Source organism: Triplophysa rosa, linkage group LG17 (assembly GCF_024868665.1).
Source record: "Triplophysa rosa linkage group LG17, Trosa_1v2, whole genome shotgun sequence".
NCBI lineage: Eukaryota > Metazoa > Chordata > Actinopteri > Cypriniformes > Nemacheilidae > Triplophysa > Triplophysa rosa.
Genome location: NC_079906.1, coordinates 12,637,316 through 12,654,695, shown reverse-complemented (window position 1 = coordinate 12,654,695; position 17,380 = coordinate 12,637,316). Strand labels below are relative to the sequence as shown.

The window sequence follows — 17,380 nt, the reverse complement described above, 5'->3', positions numbered from 1 at the left end:
TATAAGTACAAAAAGACAAACAGTGGAGAAACAAAGATCTTACAAAATTATAAATTATTAGAATACGTTTTATCCGTATGCTGAGGGGCTAGTGCTCCCCCTTACGAAAATTAACCATGTTTTTTTTGTGGTACAAGTGTAGTAACCATGGGTTTTTGGGGGCATTGATTACTTAGGGCAAAACCATGGTTTTACTACAGTAACCATCGTTTACTATGGTTTTTACAAAAAACATGGTTTTCAAAACCATGGTTATTTTGTGATAACCACTGTTTTACTGTAGTAACACCATGGTAAATTTTCGTAAGGGTCTCTGCGGATCAGATAGCAACTCTCAAAACACAGCCAAAATGTCCATCTTTTTCAAATATTTTATTAAAGATGCAGTGACATTATGTATGTGTTTCAGTGGTGTACCCAAAAAGCTACAACAATATGTCTTATACAGCAATTAAAAACAGCCCCACACAGCAGCGGTATATTACTTAGGCCTACATTCCAAAGAGAAGAGTTTATTACTAAAGCAACTGCTAATAATTCAGTTAAAATTTAACAAACAAAATACTTGTATATGAATACAAATCTATGTATAAAAATGAAGAGACTATTGCAAATTTTCTTTTCAAATCAGCATTTCCAGATGTATTGTGGCCATTCCAGTCAAGTGTTTGTTGAATTTCAACAAAATCAAACCTCAGGAGTGACAAAGTCATCCAACAGCAATGTGCAAGACTGACAGAATGACAACACACATGAATCACATAAAAAAAAACATTTTCAACGTATGTAGAAATATTACTGCTGTATTGTTTAAAAGTGAATATGAACTTGTTTTCTTTGCAGTATTTGAGGTCTGAAAAATACAGAGTATCTTTTCTGTTGAAAAGAAGCTTGGCAGAAAGATAAGCTTCAGTTATCAAAGGTTCTAAGGGAGTGTTTAGGTAAATATGAAAATGCAGTGAAATTATCAAGAGCAGAATATTTTTCATCGGAAATTACATGCAATATTCACTGTCCACGGGTACTATTTAAAACTATAAATGTTATTATTAAACCAGAATGCAGCATTGGCCCTGATCCATTGGCTGATATTTGTGAAATGTTTTTAAATTTCTTTGTTAAGAAAATCGATGACACAAGGCTGTCGATTATACCATCACTATTTGATATTATTTCTGTAAGAACTCCATTGCCATTTGAGCCAGTCTCTCTCTCAGTTATTAAGGATGTTGTTGCACATTTAAAACTTCTTCAGCTAATGATGTGCTTCCTCCTAAATTGTTTATCAACCTCATAGACACTATTGGGCCAAGTATTCTTCAAATTATAAATGATAGTCTGTCTAGTGGCTGTGTTCCTTCAACCTTGAAGCATGCGGTTGTCCAGCTGCTTCTTAAAAAGTCCAACCTTGATCTAACAGATCCAAATAATTTTCGGCCAATATTTAAGCTGCCATTTGTATCGAAACTATTAGAAAAAATTGTTTTTAGTCAACTAAATTCATTTTTAGCAGATTATATTTTTGATGAATTTCAATCTGGTTTCAGATCAGGTCACAGTACAGAATCTGCTCTTCTTAGAGTAGCTAATGATCTTTTAGTGGGAGTAACATTGCCTTAGTTTTGTTGGATCTCAGTTCAGCATTTGACACGATTGATCACTCTTTTTTAATTGAACGATTAAATCAGAGTGTGGGCATTCAAGGAACTGCCCTACGCTGGTTTACCTCTTATCTTCAAAATAGAACCTTCTCTGTAAAAATTGGAAACTTTCTTTCATCCAAAGCTTCTATTACATGTGGGGTCCCGCAAGGCTCCATTCTGGGAACTGTGTTATTTTCATTGCATATGCTTCCACTTGGTGTTATTTTTAAGAAACATGGCATCTAGTATCATTTCTACGCTGACGACACCCAGATGCATTTACCTATAAAGTCTGGTAATGACACATCTATTAAATCACTCTTTGACTGTTTAAATGATGTAAAGAGCTGGATGAATAACAACTTTCTCCAGTTACAGTAAATGAGAAAAAGACAGAAATTATTATATTTGGTACTAATAGCAGTGTAAACAATATAACAAGGTTCTCTGGCATGCAATTCAAATAAATATGTTTCAAATTTAGGTTTTATTTTTGATTCAAAGAAACAGTCTTTGAAACGGTCTCTTATTTTTTTATAATGACTTTTAAAATTATGAAAACACATCTTAAATAATTATACAGAGTAAAGCTTGTATGAATATAATAGTTAGAACTGGCTAGAAACAATAAGAAGATACTTAATTGTTTTTACAGTTTGTTATGTAAATCCTGATATTGTACATTTTTCACATGCTTTCATGTTTTTACAGTATATAATTTTCCTGTTTCTGTATCATTTTTTGATTTATTTCTTCTTGTCTCTACTGTCTTTGTCCTAATATTTTCTGTAAATTGTTAAAAACCATAAAATCAAATGATATCTGATAAAATCTTTACTGTCCAGAACATCTAGAAACAGCTGAACATCATTTCTTTCAGTCCATATCAATATCACATCATCAAGTGTAAGTGCACATTCATGAAAGCTTTAGTAGAGGATATAGGGTAAAAAGGGGGTGGAATGGAGAAATTCTGACACTTTGTTAGTGTTCATGTCTCCATTCAGGATTTAGATGCTGCTGGACCATGCTCTCCTCTGTTTCCACTAGGAAGAAAAACACAATATAAGCATTTTAGCTACGTTTAAAGAGTTCTTTCAACTTACAATTTTTAAACTCTGCATTTTAAAATATACAATCACCAACAGAACAGAGGTTGCAACCCCTTTTCAATAGCTGCCTTTTTGTATTATTTCATGTTTGTTAAATGTTTAAAATGAAAAAAAAATGGGTGGCTAGTTAATGTATCTTTCAGGTCATGTGAATGCTAATTGTTTAAAATTAAACATTACCTGCAAATTATGTCATTTTTTAAATGAGCATTTTTCTGAGATGCGCAATAGCCAGGTTTTACAGTGGTGTAGTCCTAACAAAAAAGTGGTGTACTATACTAAACAACCATAACCCCAACCTCAAATGGCCAAAAGACAGGGGTCAGTGTGTTTGTTTTTCTAGTAACATATGGCAATTATTTCAGATAAATATTTATGCATAATTCTTCACTTATGCTTTGAATATGAAGTTATAGAATTGGAAAAAAATAAGTTGGTGGAAAAAGGTTGGAAAAAACAGGTCTTCTGTCACGAATCTGTTCTGTGTTTCCCAGTTATTTTGGACTCTTATGTTATTTCCTGTTGTGTGCCATGTTTGTAGTCGTTTGTAGTTTTTCTTGTTAAATAGTTTCCCCAGGTGTTTCTTATTTCCTTTGTTACCCCAGTGTATTTAAACCCAAGTGTTTCCTTTGTTTGGTTGTCGGTCTTTGTTTTATGCTTTGTCCAGTCTGTGTATCATGCTTTGTTTTTGTGCCTCCTTCGTTCTGTGGATTACCTTGGTTTGTTCTTGTCTTTGTTTATTTAATTAAAATTCTAAACTGCACTTTGATCCGCTTCTCTGCCTGAATTACTCTCCTGTTAGATCTATGCCAGTACTGTTGACCACAATACAATATTTTTTCAAAGCATCGTAGAGATTACGTACAAGAATATGCAAACTTTTACAGAATAAAGAACTTTGTCATCACTGCCATCTCAGTGTCAATACTTGTTAATAATTTAAGGGGAAGATATTAATGTATGAAGTTAACGTTGTGGTAAAAAACAGAGTACATTATTTTACATGTAGAACAGGGGTGTCCAATGTCGGTCCTGGATGGCCACTGTCCTGCAGAGTTTAGCTCCAACTTGGCTCAACACACCTGTTTGGAAGTTTCTAGTCTGCTTTGTGATACCTTGATTAGCTGTTCAGGTGTGTTTGATTAGGGTTGAAGCTAAACTTTGCAGGACACTGGCCCTCCAGGACTGACTTTGGACACCCCTGATGTAGAATAAACGTAACAAGGTTTAAAAAGCCAACACTGAAGATGATGCGCTTGACGTGGTTGTCGGAGGCAGGGCCGCAAGAAATATCGTGTATTTTCTTAAGAAATGCACCAATTGTATGAACGAATTGTGAACGCGATACAGTTAAAGGGAAAACAACCACAAAAGCAACTTGGAGACGTTAAGCAGGAGAACAAGTGGGTATACGCTAATATAGATCTTTAGAAGTTGTTATACGCAAACAGCGCTGTGGAAAAAGTAAGCATACGGTGTATGCCTGTATGGCCCTGACTACACCACTGGTCTTACCACTGGTCTCCTGGATATTCAGAGCAAGCAGACGCTCTTCAATCTCCTCTATTCTTTCTACATTGGAAAACTGATACCCAGTGTAACCGCCCTGCTCAGTGCAGAAATCAATGAACCTACAACAAATGCAAACAGCTTTAACATCAATGCAAAATAACATTATGATTTGACAAGGAACCATTTCCTTGTATTTCATGTGCATTTAAATCATAAGGATTCATACCTGCCCCAGTTTGCATCTGTCCGTAGAATGATGGGGTTTCCCACCATGATGAACAGAGCTTTGGCCCTTGTCACAGCCACATTAAATCTCTGAAAAGACATAAACAAGAACAAGTCCAGGATAAGTCACAACAAACACTATTGTCAGCTGAAATGCCCAAATTCACTAAAAAACAAACCATTTATTTCTATTGGACTAGTTATGACAAATATATTTTCCTAGTCAAAATGTTGTTTCTTTGTTTTCTCATTTTGTTTTGTTACCTTCTCATTCTTTAGAAACCCAATGTTGAATGTTTCATCCAAACTGATAAACTTCCCACTACTCCGAACCGCTGATACAATGATCACTTTCCTCTCCTGGCCTTGAAACTCTTCCACTGAACCAACCTGTACATACACCAAACATAAATTGGAGAAGACTTTTTTGTTTTCACCTGTTTTGATTTAGGGTAAAAAGCCATATAAGTGAGTGGGCTTAAACTCAAACTAACCTTGAGGTCATTAATGCACATACACTTCTGGATGTCCTCGTGTGTGTTTATGGCCCGCCTGATCTTTTCCACCTGAGAAATCAAACCACAAGAGTAAAATGTGAAGTGTGATGTGAAAGAAATTGACTGGCCTAAAGCCCAGACCTAAACAGAGAGCCAAGTCTCATCACCCATGAATGCCTTGTTAAACAGATCTTTGCCTAGGTGGCCCAAAGGTTCCAATACATTAAGTATAGTTCACCTAAAAATGACAATTCTGTCACAATATACTCACCTTCGGGTTGTTCCAAACCTGTATAAATGTATTTGCTCTGCTGAACACAAAGGAAGATATTTGGAAGTACGTCAGTAACCAAACAGATCTCATCCCCCATTGACTCCCATAGTATTTATTTTTCCCACTATGGCAGTAAATGGGGGATGAGATCTGTTTGGTTACTGACATACTTCCAAATAACTTTCTTTGTGATCAGCAGAACAAAGAAATGTTTACAGGTTTGGAACAACGTGAGGGTGAGTAAATGATGACAGAATTTTCATTTTTGAACTATCCCTTTAAATATTTCCACCTGTTTTCGGTAAGGAGCAATGACTCCTATCTCTCTGGGGGAGATTTTAGAAATGCCCCTCTTGGCCTGTGTCAGGAGCAGCTTCTCCAGGTAGTTCATGATGATGTCAATTTCAAAAGTGTTGAAGAATGAGGGGCTGTTTGACTCTCTCTCATCCTTCCCAGGCACTCCATGGAAAATCACAGGAAATCCCTGAATCATTAGAAAACACAATATGAAAAAATATACAGTATATGCTGATTCCACACAAAGTGTAAATGTTGCTCTGTTTTTTGTTTTTGAGCAGCCAGATTTTGCAACATTGGCTTAACTTTAAGTAAGTTTCATACTTTTTTGGGCAGATGCTCCCAAGTGCAATATTGGTTTGAGATGAACTCATTTGCACATGCCATTAACTGTCCGTCATAGAACAACTCATTAGGAACTTTCAGAATGGATGGATGAGACCTGCAGACAGGCAAGCATAAACCAGTTCATAAACCTAAATCGAAATAACAATTTCATTGCAACTTATTATGGAATTGAAATTAATTAGAATTAAACAGATCTGTTTTTAAGTAGAGCCTACTGATTCAAACATCTCAAATTTTGTGTATTTACATGGTCGGTCCTACCTATAGTTCTGTAGCAGTTTGGTGACATAGCGTTTGTCATATTCCATGTTCTCTCTCCTATTATAAAGTTCTTTTTGGGTCATCAGCCTTTCCAGCAAAGATACATCTACAGGAGATTCCAATAAAATGACATTGGGGAAGTATGTTATGATGTTAATTTTTGGGGTAAATTTGTCATTTCAACACTACTGTGCTCTTTATTTGGTCCAAACTGTGTATGACAGCTGTGGGTGTTTGTTTATATCACCTAGTCCATGATTAATAGCAAGAGGAGATCTGAGAATTGGACCCAATTGCCTTGGATCTCCTGCCAAAACAAGCTGTCCAGTCTCAGCGCTCAGTAGCCCTTTACAGATGCAAGATATGCATACATTTATACACAAACACACACCAAAAGATTGGAATGTAGATGAATCTCACTAGTAGTTTAAGTTATTAAAAACATGACTTCTCACAAATTTGTCACGTTTGTTTGAGTGTGACAAAGAAATGTGTGTATAGTAATACACATTAGAAACAGGGAAACAGAAAGTGAAGGTCTGAGTGGTTGAGAACCTGCCACACTGATGATGGTCTCTGACTCGACAGCATGTCCAGCTTCATCCACAAAGATATGAGAGAAATGACCCTCAGGAACACCTCCACTGACCAGCCTACCAACACACACACACACACACACACACGCACGCACGCACGCACGCACGCACGCACGCACGCACGCACGCACACACACACACACACACACACACACACACACACACACACACACACATAATCTTTACTGTTGTGTGTATGTGTGAGAGAGAGTGTGTGTATCTATTGTGGTTGTATATGATGAAGCTCTTTACCTGCCTGCAGTGACCAGAGTACAGACCAGGATCTTATAGGACATCAGATCCTCTTTACATGGGAGAACAATCGTATTTCCCTCCACATTGCTGTGATTCTAAATACACACAAAGAAATGTAGATGAATTCACAATCTCCTCATGTGCAACCGTGCTATTTGTGTATAACACATTTTGGTTAGATTAAACAAATGCTTCTTATTTTAGAGTTAAATAGTCATTGCATAAAACTTGTCATGTCTCATAAACAAAATCACACAGACACCAACCACTAGAGCTGCAGGGACGTCTTTAGGATTGCGTGAACTGGCATAGATTCTGTAGATTTTTCCTTTGTCAACATGTTGGCTGCTGATCAGTTTTTCACACAGTTGATCAGCGGCACTGTTAGATGGAGCACATGCTAGAATAAAAGCACCAGCCATATTCTTCTCCACCTGAGAGTTTTAACATTAATACTATCAACCAATTCCACTTAATGTAATGTCAATACAACCATATTCATGCAGCTTTGCTTGGTGTACTAACCTGTTTGATGGCCTCCACTATGGTGACGGTTTTGCCCGTTCCAGGGGGTCCAAACACCAAGTATGGTGCCGGTTTGGACACACCTGCCACAATGTTGCATACTGCACTGTACTGTTCATGATTGAACTCCAGCTTTGAATCAAAGAGTCTACACAAACACAAACATATGAAATGCTTCCTACTGTTTTCTTTCAAACATGTTTAGTATAATAATTATTGAATAATGAAGTATGAATGAACAATTAACCAATGGAAATAATGCAGTTTGCAACATAAAAGAGCTGTCTTGCATTGGTGTAGCCAACATTAGGGGCGGTTCTAAGCCGGTGAGTGGATATCCGGGGCTTAGCCCGGAGACCTCGACATTTGTGTTCAAATACATACAGTGGCGTAGCAAGGCAGGTCCGGGCCCATATGCAAAAACTTTTAACGGGCCACCTCCGTCTGTTTGTGACCGCGTTGCGCATTACTCGACATCAGTTGTTTACTCAGGTTTGTTATTTAAATGTTAATGTGCGTCAATCGCGCTCAAATAGTAACGACAGACTCCAAGGAAGCACAAACTCCCAAGTGTCAGAAAGAGGGGGAAAAAAGCGTCGGCGCCAATAGCCCTGGGGTTAGTGCACCGACTTGCTGCCCGATCCGAGTTCGATTCCCGTCTCAACTCCCACTCCCCAGTCTCTAAACAAAGCTTTCCTGTCTTTTCTCCACTGTCCTATCAAATAAAGGCAAAAAGACCCTAAAATATAATTTGAACAAAAAAAGAAAGAGGGTAAAAGCGACGCAGCCAGCATTTTACACATGTTTTTACCAAGGGGCAATCTTCAAGTCTCTCTCGTGATACCAACACGGAAGTGACTAAAACTGCAATTCATCGACTGGCCGTTAGAGGCTGGCTCCAAAACAGAGCAGAATCTCATTGTGCCCCATGTTAAAATGGCCAACTTTATAGCACAAAAAAACATGTTTACAGCCTGGTACAAAACATTATTTTGGTCTATATAGGTAATTTTACCCTTCATGACAACTGTGAGGAGGGTTTTTTTTTTATAACTCACCTGTTTAACTTAAATTAAGCCTTAAAATTCTGCAAAATAGTTGCGTGGCCACTTGAGTGACAAGTGGTTTCAGGCCAACCGGGCGCCTCAGCTCCAGCCACGTCCCGCCTCTTTGCCCATTTACGATTATCCGGGAGTGACGTGCGATGACGCGATGCCAAGATGGCGACAACCGGCTCCGCCTACTTTTAGCTTCATTTTTGCTCTTCACAAACCTACGGGTGACGTCACGGACACTACGTCCATATTTTATACAGTCTATGGTTTTATGGTTCATATTTTATGGTCTATGGCCCTAACATTTGATAAAACAGTTATCAAACATTAAACTTTCACAGTTAAAGCAGACCTTAACCTCGGCTTCTGTCCATAGCAAATCTCACCTTCTTTCTTTCTTTTGTTTGGCCACCTCAATTAGATTGATATTGACAAGCTCATATAAATTAAACTTCATTCCGTTTCGAAACAGCAAGGTAAACAAGTAATGTTGTACATTACACAATAATAATAAGTGTGTAAATGATTATATGTATTAAAATTATTAAATAGATGACAACTAATAAGGCCTCTCTACTGCCCTTAACCTCACCATACACTTTAATATTAAACACCTGTTTGCCACTTTCAAATATTTTCTTTATTTTGTTGAAAATAAATGCCTGTATGATATGATATGAGAATGTAGTTCGGCAAAAGGTGGATTCGATCTTGCACTTATATGTTGCATGTGTGGAAATATTATTCAGTTAGAAGTATGATTTAATTACCAATATAATCAATAAGTGTTTTTTTTCATTAAATCATTAAGCTGTGTGCTATTATCATGTGCTTGCTATTTTACTCAGTGTGTGTGTGACAAGCCGAGCGAAACCACAAAAGAAGAACAAGCGTTGTGTGTACGTGCAGAAACAGTGTTCTAAGCCAGCACATACATACCCCCAAAGAGTCACACAGAGAAGGAATGTTATGAATTAATCCACTGCATATGTTTTAAGTATAATCATGAGTTTTGATGTGTTTTATTGAATCATAGGATTAAGAAACAACGCTGCATAATTAAAGCATTAGATGATTGAGTTTTTTTTAAGTATTTTGACATGTTGTCTTGCTACATGAAACTGTCTCTAGGGAACACTTCCTAAAACTAGCAACTGACCGCAGGGTGCAAAAGATGCGTTGCAAAAGATGTTGTTTTGCAGGAACTAACACAGAAGGGCGGAGTCAGATAAACGTGGTGCACGGTGATTGGTTGCCAAGGAGCAATACTCCCTAGAGACAAAGGAGGAGTCAGAAGATAAGAACGACGTCAAATATTGAATAAATATGTGTGTTTTTGAATAATCTGGGTTGTTGGCTTGTGGTGGAGTGAGGAGATCGTCTGACAACCCAAAGCTTTGTTACTCTTTTACATCTGATAAATTAACTTCAGTTTTTGAACTTAAAAGTTTCTCTTTGAATTCTGAACATGCAGGACTGCCTCTAAAGCCCAACACATGTCACGTGTCTTACTCACTACGCTACAGAAGCTGCAGACGTGCAAAAGACGCAAAATGTAAACGGCCCCTAAGTGATTCGTACACGGCATGGTAATAAAACATTCGGGGCTTTACTGAAAACTTTCGGAGCTTCAGCTCGGAGCTTCAGCCCCCTTAGCCCACCCCTAGCGCCAATCCTGGCCAACATACATTTAAGTGAAATTGATTGTAATACTGATTACTGACCGAAGTGAAGGTTGAGACAAAGGGGACATGTCCCTTGATCCCACAGGGAACAATACATCTTTGAGGTTGTGCTGGACTGCCATGTGTACAGCTCTGTGTTCCAGTCTGATTGGTATACGATTAACCGTGAACTCTACACGGAATTTCATCTTCTCTATGAAATTGTCAAGGAACCTTAACATACACATACAGAAAAACTGACATTTACTGGATGGATTTAACTCATTATGCCTTATGGAAACATTTCATACCATCTTGAGAAGCCCAGTTTGACCTGGTCCAGTTCTACTTTATAGACAAAGCCCTTGTATTTTGTTACATTTGATGCGTGAATTTCTTCGCTCTTGGTGAGAAGCAGATGATCTCCCCTCAGAACTGATGGACGGTTCTCCGATACACCAGGAAGCTTCAGCAGAGATTTAAACACATATATTTGCGCATTAAGTCTCTCTCTGTGTTTCTAGAAATGCTTTAACAAAAATCATATCTTTTTGACTCACGTTTAACACCATCAGTCTTTTGTCATATTTGTCTCTCCCTAGGGTGACTTTGTTTTTATTATATCTCTTAATGTCCACATGCATCTGACATTCCTCCAGGTACAGCAGTAGGTCAAAGCGTTCTGCATAGTTATGAAACTCCAGCTTACTCTGTAGTAATGACCTAGAGATAACCAAACAAAAAGGACACAATCATGTCTATGAATGTTCAAATATTAGAAGTGATAGTACCCCCAAAAATAATCATTCTGTCATCATTCACTCACACAGTTGTCATTTCAAAACTGTATGGCTTTCTTTCTTCTGCAGAACACAAAGGAAGATATTTCGAAGAATGCTTGTACCGATTCACTTCTATTGTATGGACACAAAACCAATGCAAGTCAATGGGTACTTCCATTGTTCGGATACCAACGTTCTTCAAAATATCTTCTTTTGTTTTCTGCAGAAGAAAGTCATACAGGTTTGAAATTAGAAGAGGGTGAGTAAATGATGACAGAATTTTCATTTTTTGTTGAACTATCACATAAATTGTACAAAATATAAAAGTGATTTAGAACCATACAACCATATATTAGGTCACGACTACGGCATTTGTGTTTTTGCATACTTTTTATGAGTACACTAGTCTAAAATGTGAAAAAATATCTTAATAAAGAATAACAATTGGCTTGGTGTGTCACTAGTCGTAACTCACTGTCATATCCTATAGTGTCGTGATTCTGTCTCGTCGTGTCATGTCTTTCTTGATCTTGTGGTAGAATCACGGCAGGATCCCTTGTTATGTGTGGAGAGAGTCATTTTGACCCTGTCGGCCTTCGATACTCTCTCCGGTCTTTGTCTGTGTTCCCGCCCTTTTGTATCTCTCGTTATTGGTTGTTTATTAGTTCATGCCCCACACCTGTTCCCCTTTGATTTGTCCCTCTATTTAATGCCCCTGTGTTCTCTGTCTGGTGTTGGATCATTGTTCTGTTATGTTGCACTGTGTCGTGTGGGTGAGTTCTTGTCTTGTTAGTTAGTGGTTGGTTGGTTGTTAGTTAGTTCTAGTTTGTAGTGTTCCTATTCGTTGTGTCATTAGTTTAGTCTTGTCAGTTTAGTTAATCTTGTTCTTGTTTTGTTATGTTTACCCCCACGTGGGTCTTTGTTTTGAGTTTTGTTAATTATTTATTAATAAGTCTTGTTAACCCCTTACGTCCCTGTCTGCACTTGGGTCCTTTGTCTCTCACCTCACCCGAGTTCATGACAGAATGATCCGACCAACGTCGGACCCAGCAGACAGAGGGATCTCAGCGGGAGGGGACGATGCCACCAGACTCCCTTCCAGGGTTGAATCCGCCGGACTCCCTTGGAGGGTAGAGGCTGCCGGGCTCCAGTCCAGAGTCGGGACCGCCGGACTCCCTTCCGGGGTCGAGACTGCCGGAACCCCGTCCAGGATCGAGACCGCCGGGCTCCCTTCCAGGGTTGAGGTCGTCGGATTCCCCTCCAGGGTTGAGGCCGCTGGTGTCCTGTTCCCGCTGCAGATCCCTGCCGGCCTCCCAGCTGGTGCCCAGGCCTGTCGAGTCGACTCTTTTTGTGTGTTTTGTCCTTGTTTGCTGCCCAGCTGCCAGAGAGCGCTGCCCAGCCGTCGGAGATGCTGCCCAGCTGCCAGAGAGCGCTGCCCAGCCGCCGACATCCTGTCCGGTCCTGTCGTGTCGACATCCAGGTCTGCCCAGTCGGTGATAGCCGGTCTCCCAGCCGGCCATCCAGCCAGCGCCCTGTCCAGTCGAGCCGGCCGTCGAGCCGGCGCCATGTCCTGTCCAGCCGGCCATCCAGCCGGTGCCATGTACAGTCGAGCCGGCCGTCGAGCCGGTGCCATGTCCTGTCCAGCCGGCCTTCCAGCCGGCACCATGTACCGTCTAGCCGGCCATCCAGCCGGCGCCATGTACTGTCCAGCCGGCCATCTAGCCGGCACCATGTACTGTCCAGCCTGCCATCCAGCCGGCGCTATGTACTGTCCAGCCGGCATTCCAGCCGGCACCATGTCAGTGTTTGGTTTTTTATGTATCATGTTTTTGTCATGTCTTGTATTATGGTTTTTGTCATTGTCTTGTCTTGTTTGTGCCTTTTGGAGCGTCAGGATATCGCTCCTTAAGGTGGGGGTTCTGTCGTGATTCTGCCTCGTCGTGTCATGTCTTTCTTGATCTTGTGGTAGAATCACGGCAGGATCCCTTGTTATGTGTGGAGAGAGTCATTTTGACCCTGTCGGCCTTCGATACTCTCTCCGGTCTTTGTCTGTGTTCCCGCCCTTTTGTATCTCTCGTTATTGGTTGTTTATTAGTTCATGCCCCACACCTGTTCCCCTTTGATTTGTCCCTCTATTTAATGCCCCTGTGTTCTCTGTCTGGTGTAGGATCATTGTTCTGTTATGTTGCACTGTGTCGTGTGGGTGAGTTCTTGTCTTGTTAGTTAGTTGGTTGGTTGGTTGGTTAGTTAGTTAGTCTAGTTTGTAGTGTTCCTATTCGTTGTGTCATTAGTTTAGTCTTGTCAGTTTAGTTAATCTTGTTCTTGTTTTGTTATGTTTACCCCCACGTGGGTCTTTGTTTTGAGTTTTGTTAATTATTTATTATAAGTCTTGTTAACCCCTTACGTCCCTGTCTGCACTTGGGTCCTTTGTCTCTCACCTCACCCGAGTTCATGACACTATAGCACTGAAAACTGACCTCAGACCGGTTACAAATGGCATGATTGGAGGTTAAAGCACACTAACTGAGGTTCTTGAAACTTTCCTCTAAGAGTCCGAGAAGTACAGCTGTCCTTCAGGAGCTTGGCCAGCTCGGGGATGTGGGGGGGAGGACTGTAACGACCCAATGGTAAAACAGTTTCCAGAAAGTTCTGAACACAACTACAGGAGAGAAACACACGGACAGACATTACACATGTAATTAATCATGTGTAACTGACATTTGTAGTGATGTTTCATACCAACAGAAATCAACAACACATATTTTTATTAATATAGTATTTTGATTATTAATAATATTTATTAGTAATATTGCAATTATTAATAATAATACAAATGACAACTAGTAATATTCTATTTCTATTTAATATTTTATGTAATTTTATCAATAATATTTATTATTATAGGATAATTCAAATAATTATTTTATTATTGTTATTATTAATAATTTGTAACTATTATTACATATAAAGTAATAATATATTATTATAAATAATTATTATTATAGTAACTTTAAATAAATTCACTCACTCCTCAGGTCGAACACCCTCATCCACTCTGCAGATTTCTGGTTCGAAGGTGTCGAGCCTCATGGGTTTAAATGGCTCAGTCGGGGCTAGTAAAGATGCAAGCTTAGTCCTGTACACAGCTTCAATGAAGCGCACAATGTGGAAGGGATGGGTGGTGGCTTGAGTGTTCTTAAATTCAAATGCCAGAATAGCTAAATAAACTCCCACATGATTGGACTTAAACCTCACAATCACCTCATACTGCTCACCTAACAAACAAAAAGTTATTTTTAACAGATCATGCTACCACATGTAATCTCCAAACAAAATGATATTTTTTCTTCATTCAGAGTAACAGATGTGGCCTGATGTTAGGATGCCTCTACTCACGTGGTTCAAGGCGAAGCGGATTGTTGCGTGTGACTTTCTTGCTGTCTTCCAGAGTAAAATACTGAAGCCATTGGAGGGCCGTGTAGTATGTGAAATACACCACCTCCTGACCCGTATTCTTCACAAACAGCTTCAGCTCATGAACTTCTGCTCTGTCCACACAGAACTGAATCTTGCCATCCTCCATCGGCATCTCTGAAGACACTCGAACCCCATACTTATCAGCTATAAACTCAGACCTGGGAAAGAGAAGAGCGACAACTCAGATGCTATTTAGTAAATAATCAGTTAAGTCTAATGCAATATGACACACAGTTCAAAATGAACAAAATGAATGGTGCTCACCTGTGTGTACTGTTCAGTCGCTGCAGGATGTCTTTCGCCAGCTTCCGTCTTCCTCTGACTCCGCCCTCTGGTTCTCGAAAAGTTGGCTCCTGGCCACGAGGAAGTGGTGGTGAGCTACTATTACTCAAACTAAGCGTATCTTGGTTTTGGCTTCTCTGAGAGGGTCTAATCCATTGGTCATGAAACGTTCTTCGGATCTGATGGGAACATGATAGGAATTGTGTTTGCCGACTGCTCCATTATATCTGAGTAGATGGTTCTTGTTCAGTCCATTAATATACAAACTTAATGTTTATAATTATTTAGGTTAAATAACTCTTTTCTTAAAAGAGATGCAAAAGAAGTACCGTATCACGTTTTAATAACAATCATTTTTTATCATCCTAACAGTATGCATGACTCCATATATTTTAATTCAGTCTTGGTTAATGCCCTAATCTCTCAACTATCTTGTTTGGACAGCAAACAGAAAATATGTAAACATACTGATTCAATATTTAATTGTTCAAGTTTCCTGGTTCAGAAGCTTGTTTATCCTCATATCACAGCTTTCTTTCCTGCCTTTCTTGATCCCACGTTCACAGAGTTCTGAGAGTTTTTGTTGTTGTGCCCCTCAAACTGTCATCAGTAACATACATGAATTTATAAATTATGCCAAAATGTGTGTAAGTATCCTATTTCAGTTCTAGTGAAAAGAATATTTAGCTAAATTTTCACTTTAAATTTACAAAAATAAAAATATGAGTAGTAATTACGTAGCACAGAATTCAACAAAACCAAAGCACATACTAAATTATTGATATAGAAAACAAGCATTTGTGAAATTAGACTTTTGACTCAAATCCATACAGTTAGTAAGATACACTGCAGTGTTTAAACTCTTTTATATATTTTTAAGTCTTCCAAACCGACACATTACAATCTTAAGTAAGCAGAAACTATAGTGACGTACAAAAAAGTGCAAGGTGCACCCATTGCGTAATTGTAAAAAAAAGCTAAAAGTCAATACGGGTAATAAAGTAGCTTTAGGAATAATAATCTATACTTTAAATTAAACAAATCAGAGACTATCCATGTACCACTTCATCATTATTGTACAATATTAACAATTTACCATAAAGCAAGGCAAGTTTAAAAGGGTGAAGTGTATGCCCAGATAGCTGTTCATTTGTAATATGCTAAAGACCTGGAGAAGGAAAAGATGTGTTTCAAAATCATTGTTGTCAAAGTTTTTCTTTGGAATTTTTTATCTCTGAGTACTTTTTTTGCAAAACTTAATTTTTGTTTGCAAAACTTATTTTTTTCTCTCAATAGCTATTTTTCATTTTGCAATTCGTTATTTTTGTTTTCAATTGTATGTTTTTGCTCAATTTTCTTTTTCTTTTGCAAAACTTATAAACAAACTGTGGGGGGCAGTCGTGGCCTAATAGTTTGAGAGTCGGGGTTCCCAGGGCTGGTGGGTATCGACTGAGGTGCCCTTAAGCAAGGCACCTTACCCCTACTTGCTCCCCGGGCAGTGATAGTACGGGGACTTGCTGTGCGTGTGTTCACTACTCGTGTGTTTTGGTATGGGTCACCATATCTGACTAATAGGTCACTTTCACTTCACTTCAAATATATGCGGCACTGAATTAGCAACATATTATCGTTAAAACTGATAACTGTAACCTTAACATTTCATACAAGCTCATAATCACACAGTGACACATTGAGGCCTATAGTCTATATCAAGTACTGAGAATAATGCAAAAATGAAATAAACTGGTAAATAATGGGGAGCTAACGTTACATCTTTCTTACGTTGGGGTTGAAGTAAACGCGCCCTCTGGTGACGCGCGCTTTGTCGCAGCTCTGCAAAACATAGATGACCTTAAAGAAGTTTGGATCTTTTTCACCCTCTCTGCGAAAATAAATAACTGATTATGCACTTCAATGACAGTAGCTGGAATATGTAACATAGGCCTACACTATCTACCACTGATTAAATGACGGTGTTACCTGTGCCGAAACTCTTCATTGTAAATGTTTTTGAGCACGGCTCTTTCAGTAATAGATCTTCTGTTTGTTTCCTCCAGCAGCTCTATAAAATCCAATCCAACTTCACGCACATCGGAAAAAGACAACTGATTATTCCTCTTTCTCCTGCTCATTCTTCTAAACTCCGATGCCAAACACTTAAAATTAATTAATTTAACGAGTCAAGGGACAGAAAAACGGCTTATCGCCCACATACGCCTACAAAGGTATGTTAACACAAGCTGTTTCTGCGGAAATTATAAAAGAAGGACGAAACGAAACTTAATAGAATACGGTCAGCGAGGCCACACCCACCGCTGGAATAAAGACATTTGAGCATTTTGACAGACATTCTTTGTCTCATGTTTGACTCACAGATGTGCTTAAACCTGACCATGTGCAACAGGTTGGGCCAGACTAGATAAAAACAAATGAAGGCAGTTCACCGATGTAAAGTTGGTTCGACGTTGGATGTTAGACGGATATTCATTTAAATTCATTTCATTCAAAGATCTTTAGTGGATGAGTTTAAATGTATAAAATATGGCTTATTTGTAAGGTATTACAGTTTTTCTCG

The 17,380-nt window shown here is 38.9% G+C and overlaps 1 protein-coding gene across 2 annotated transcripts; it reads right to left on the bottom strand.

The window, feature by feature from the left end:
* Positions 1–364: 364 nt before the first annotated feature.
* Positions 365–17,048, bottom strand: LOC130567840 (putative helicase mov-10-B.2). Of its 2 annotated transcripts, none has more exons than XM_057356298.1 (22): positions 16,786–17,048; positions 16,588–16,687; positions 14,788–14,984; positions 14,443–14,681; positions 14,075–14,321; positions 13,571–13,705; positions 10,825–10,987; positions 10,576–10,730; positions 10,325–10,498; positions 7,546–7,693; positions 7,287–7,454; positions 7,018–7,115; positions 6,725–6,822; positions 6,417–6,515; positions 6,170–6,275; positions 5,885–6,002; positions 5,556–5,747; positions 4,987–5,058; positions 4,757–4,882; positions 4,494–4,582; positions 4,271–4,386; positions 365–2,689 (listed from the first exon to the last, which is right to left on the bottom strand). In XM_057356298.1, exons 1-22 carry the CDS (start codon positions 16,935–16,937, stop codon positions 2,628–2,630), a joined length of 3,054 nt encoding a protein of 1,017 aa, XP_057212281.1. In that variant the 5' UTR covers positions 16,938–17,048; the 3' UTR covers positions 365–2,627. The 2 variants fall into 2 exon arrangements, with proteins under 2 accessions (XP_057212281.1, XP_057212282.1); XM_057356299.1 differs by having other exon boundaries at positions 14,788–14,876.
* Positions 17,049–17,380: the final 332 nt, after the last annotated feature.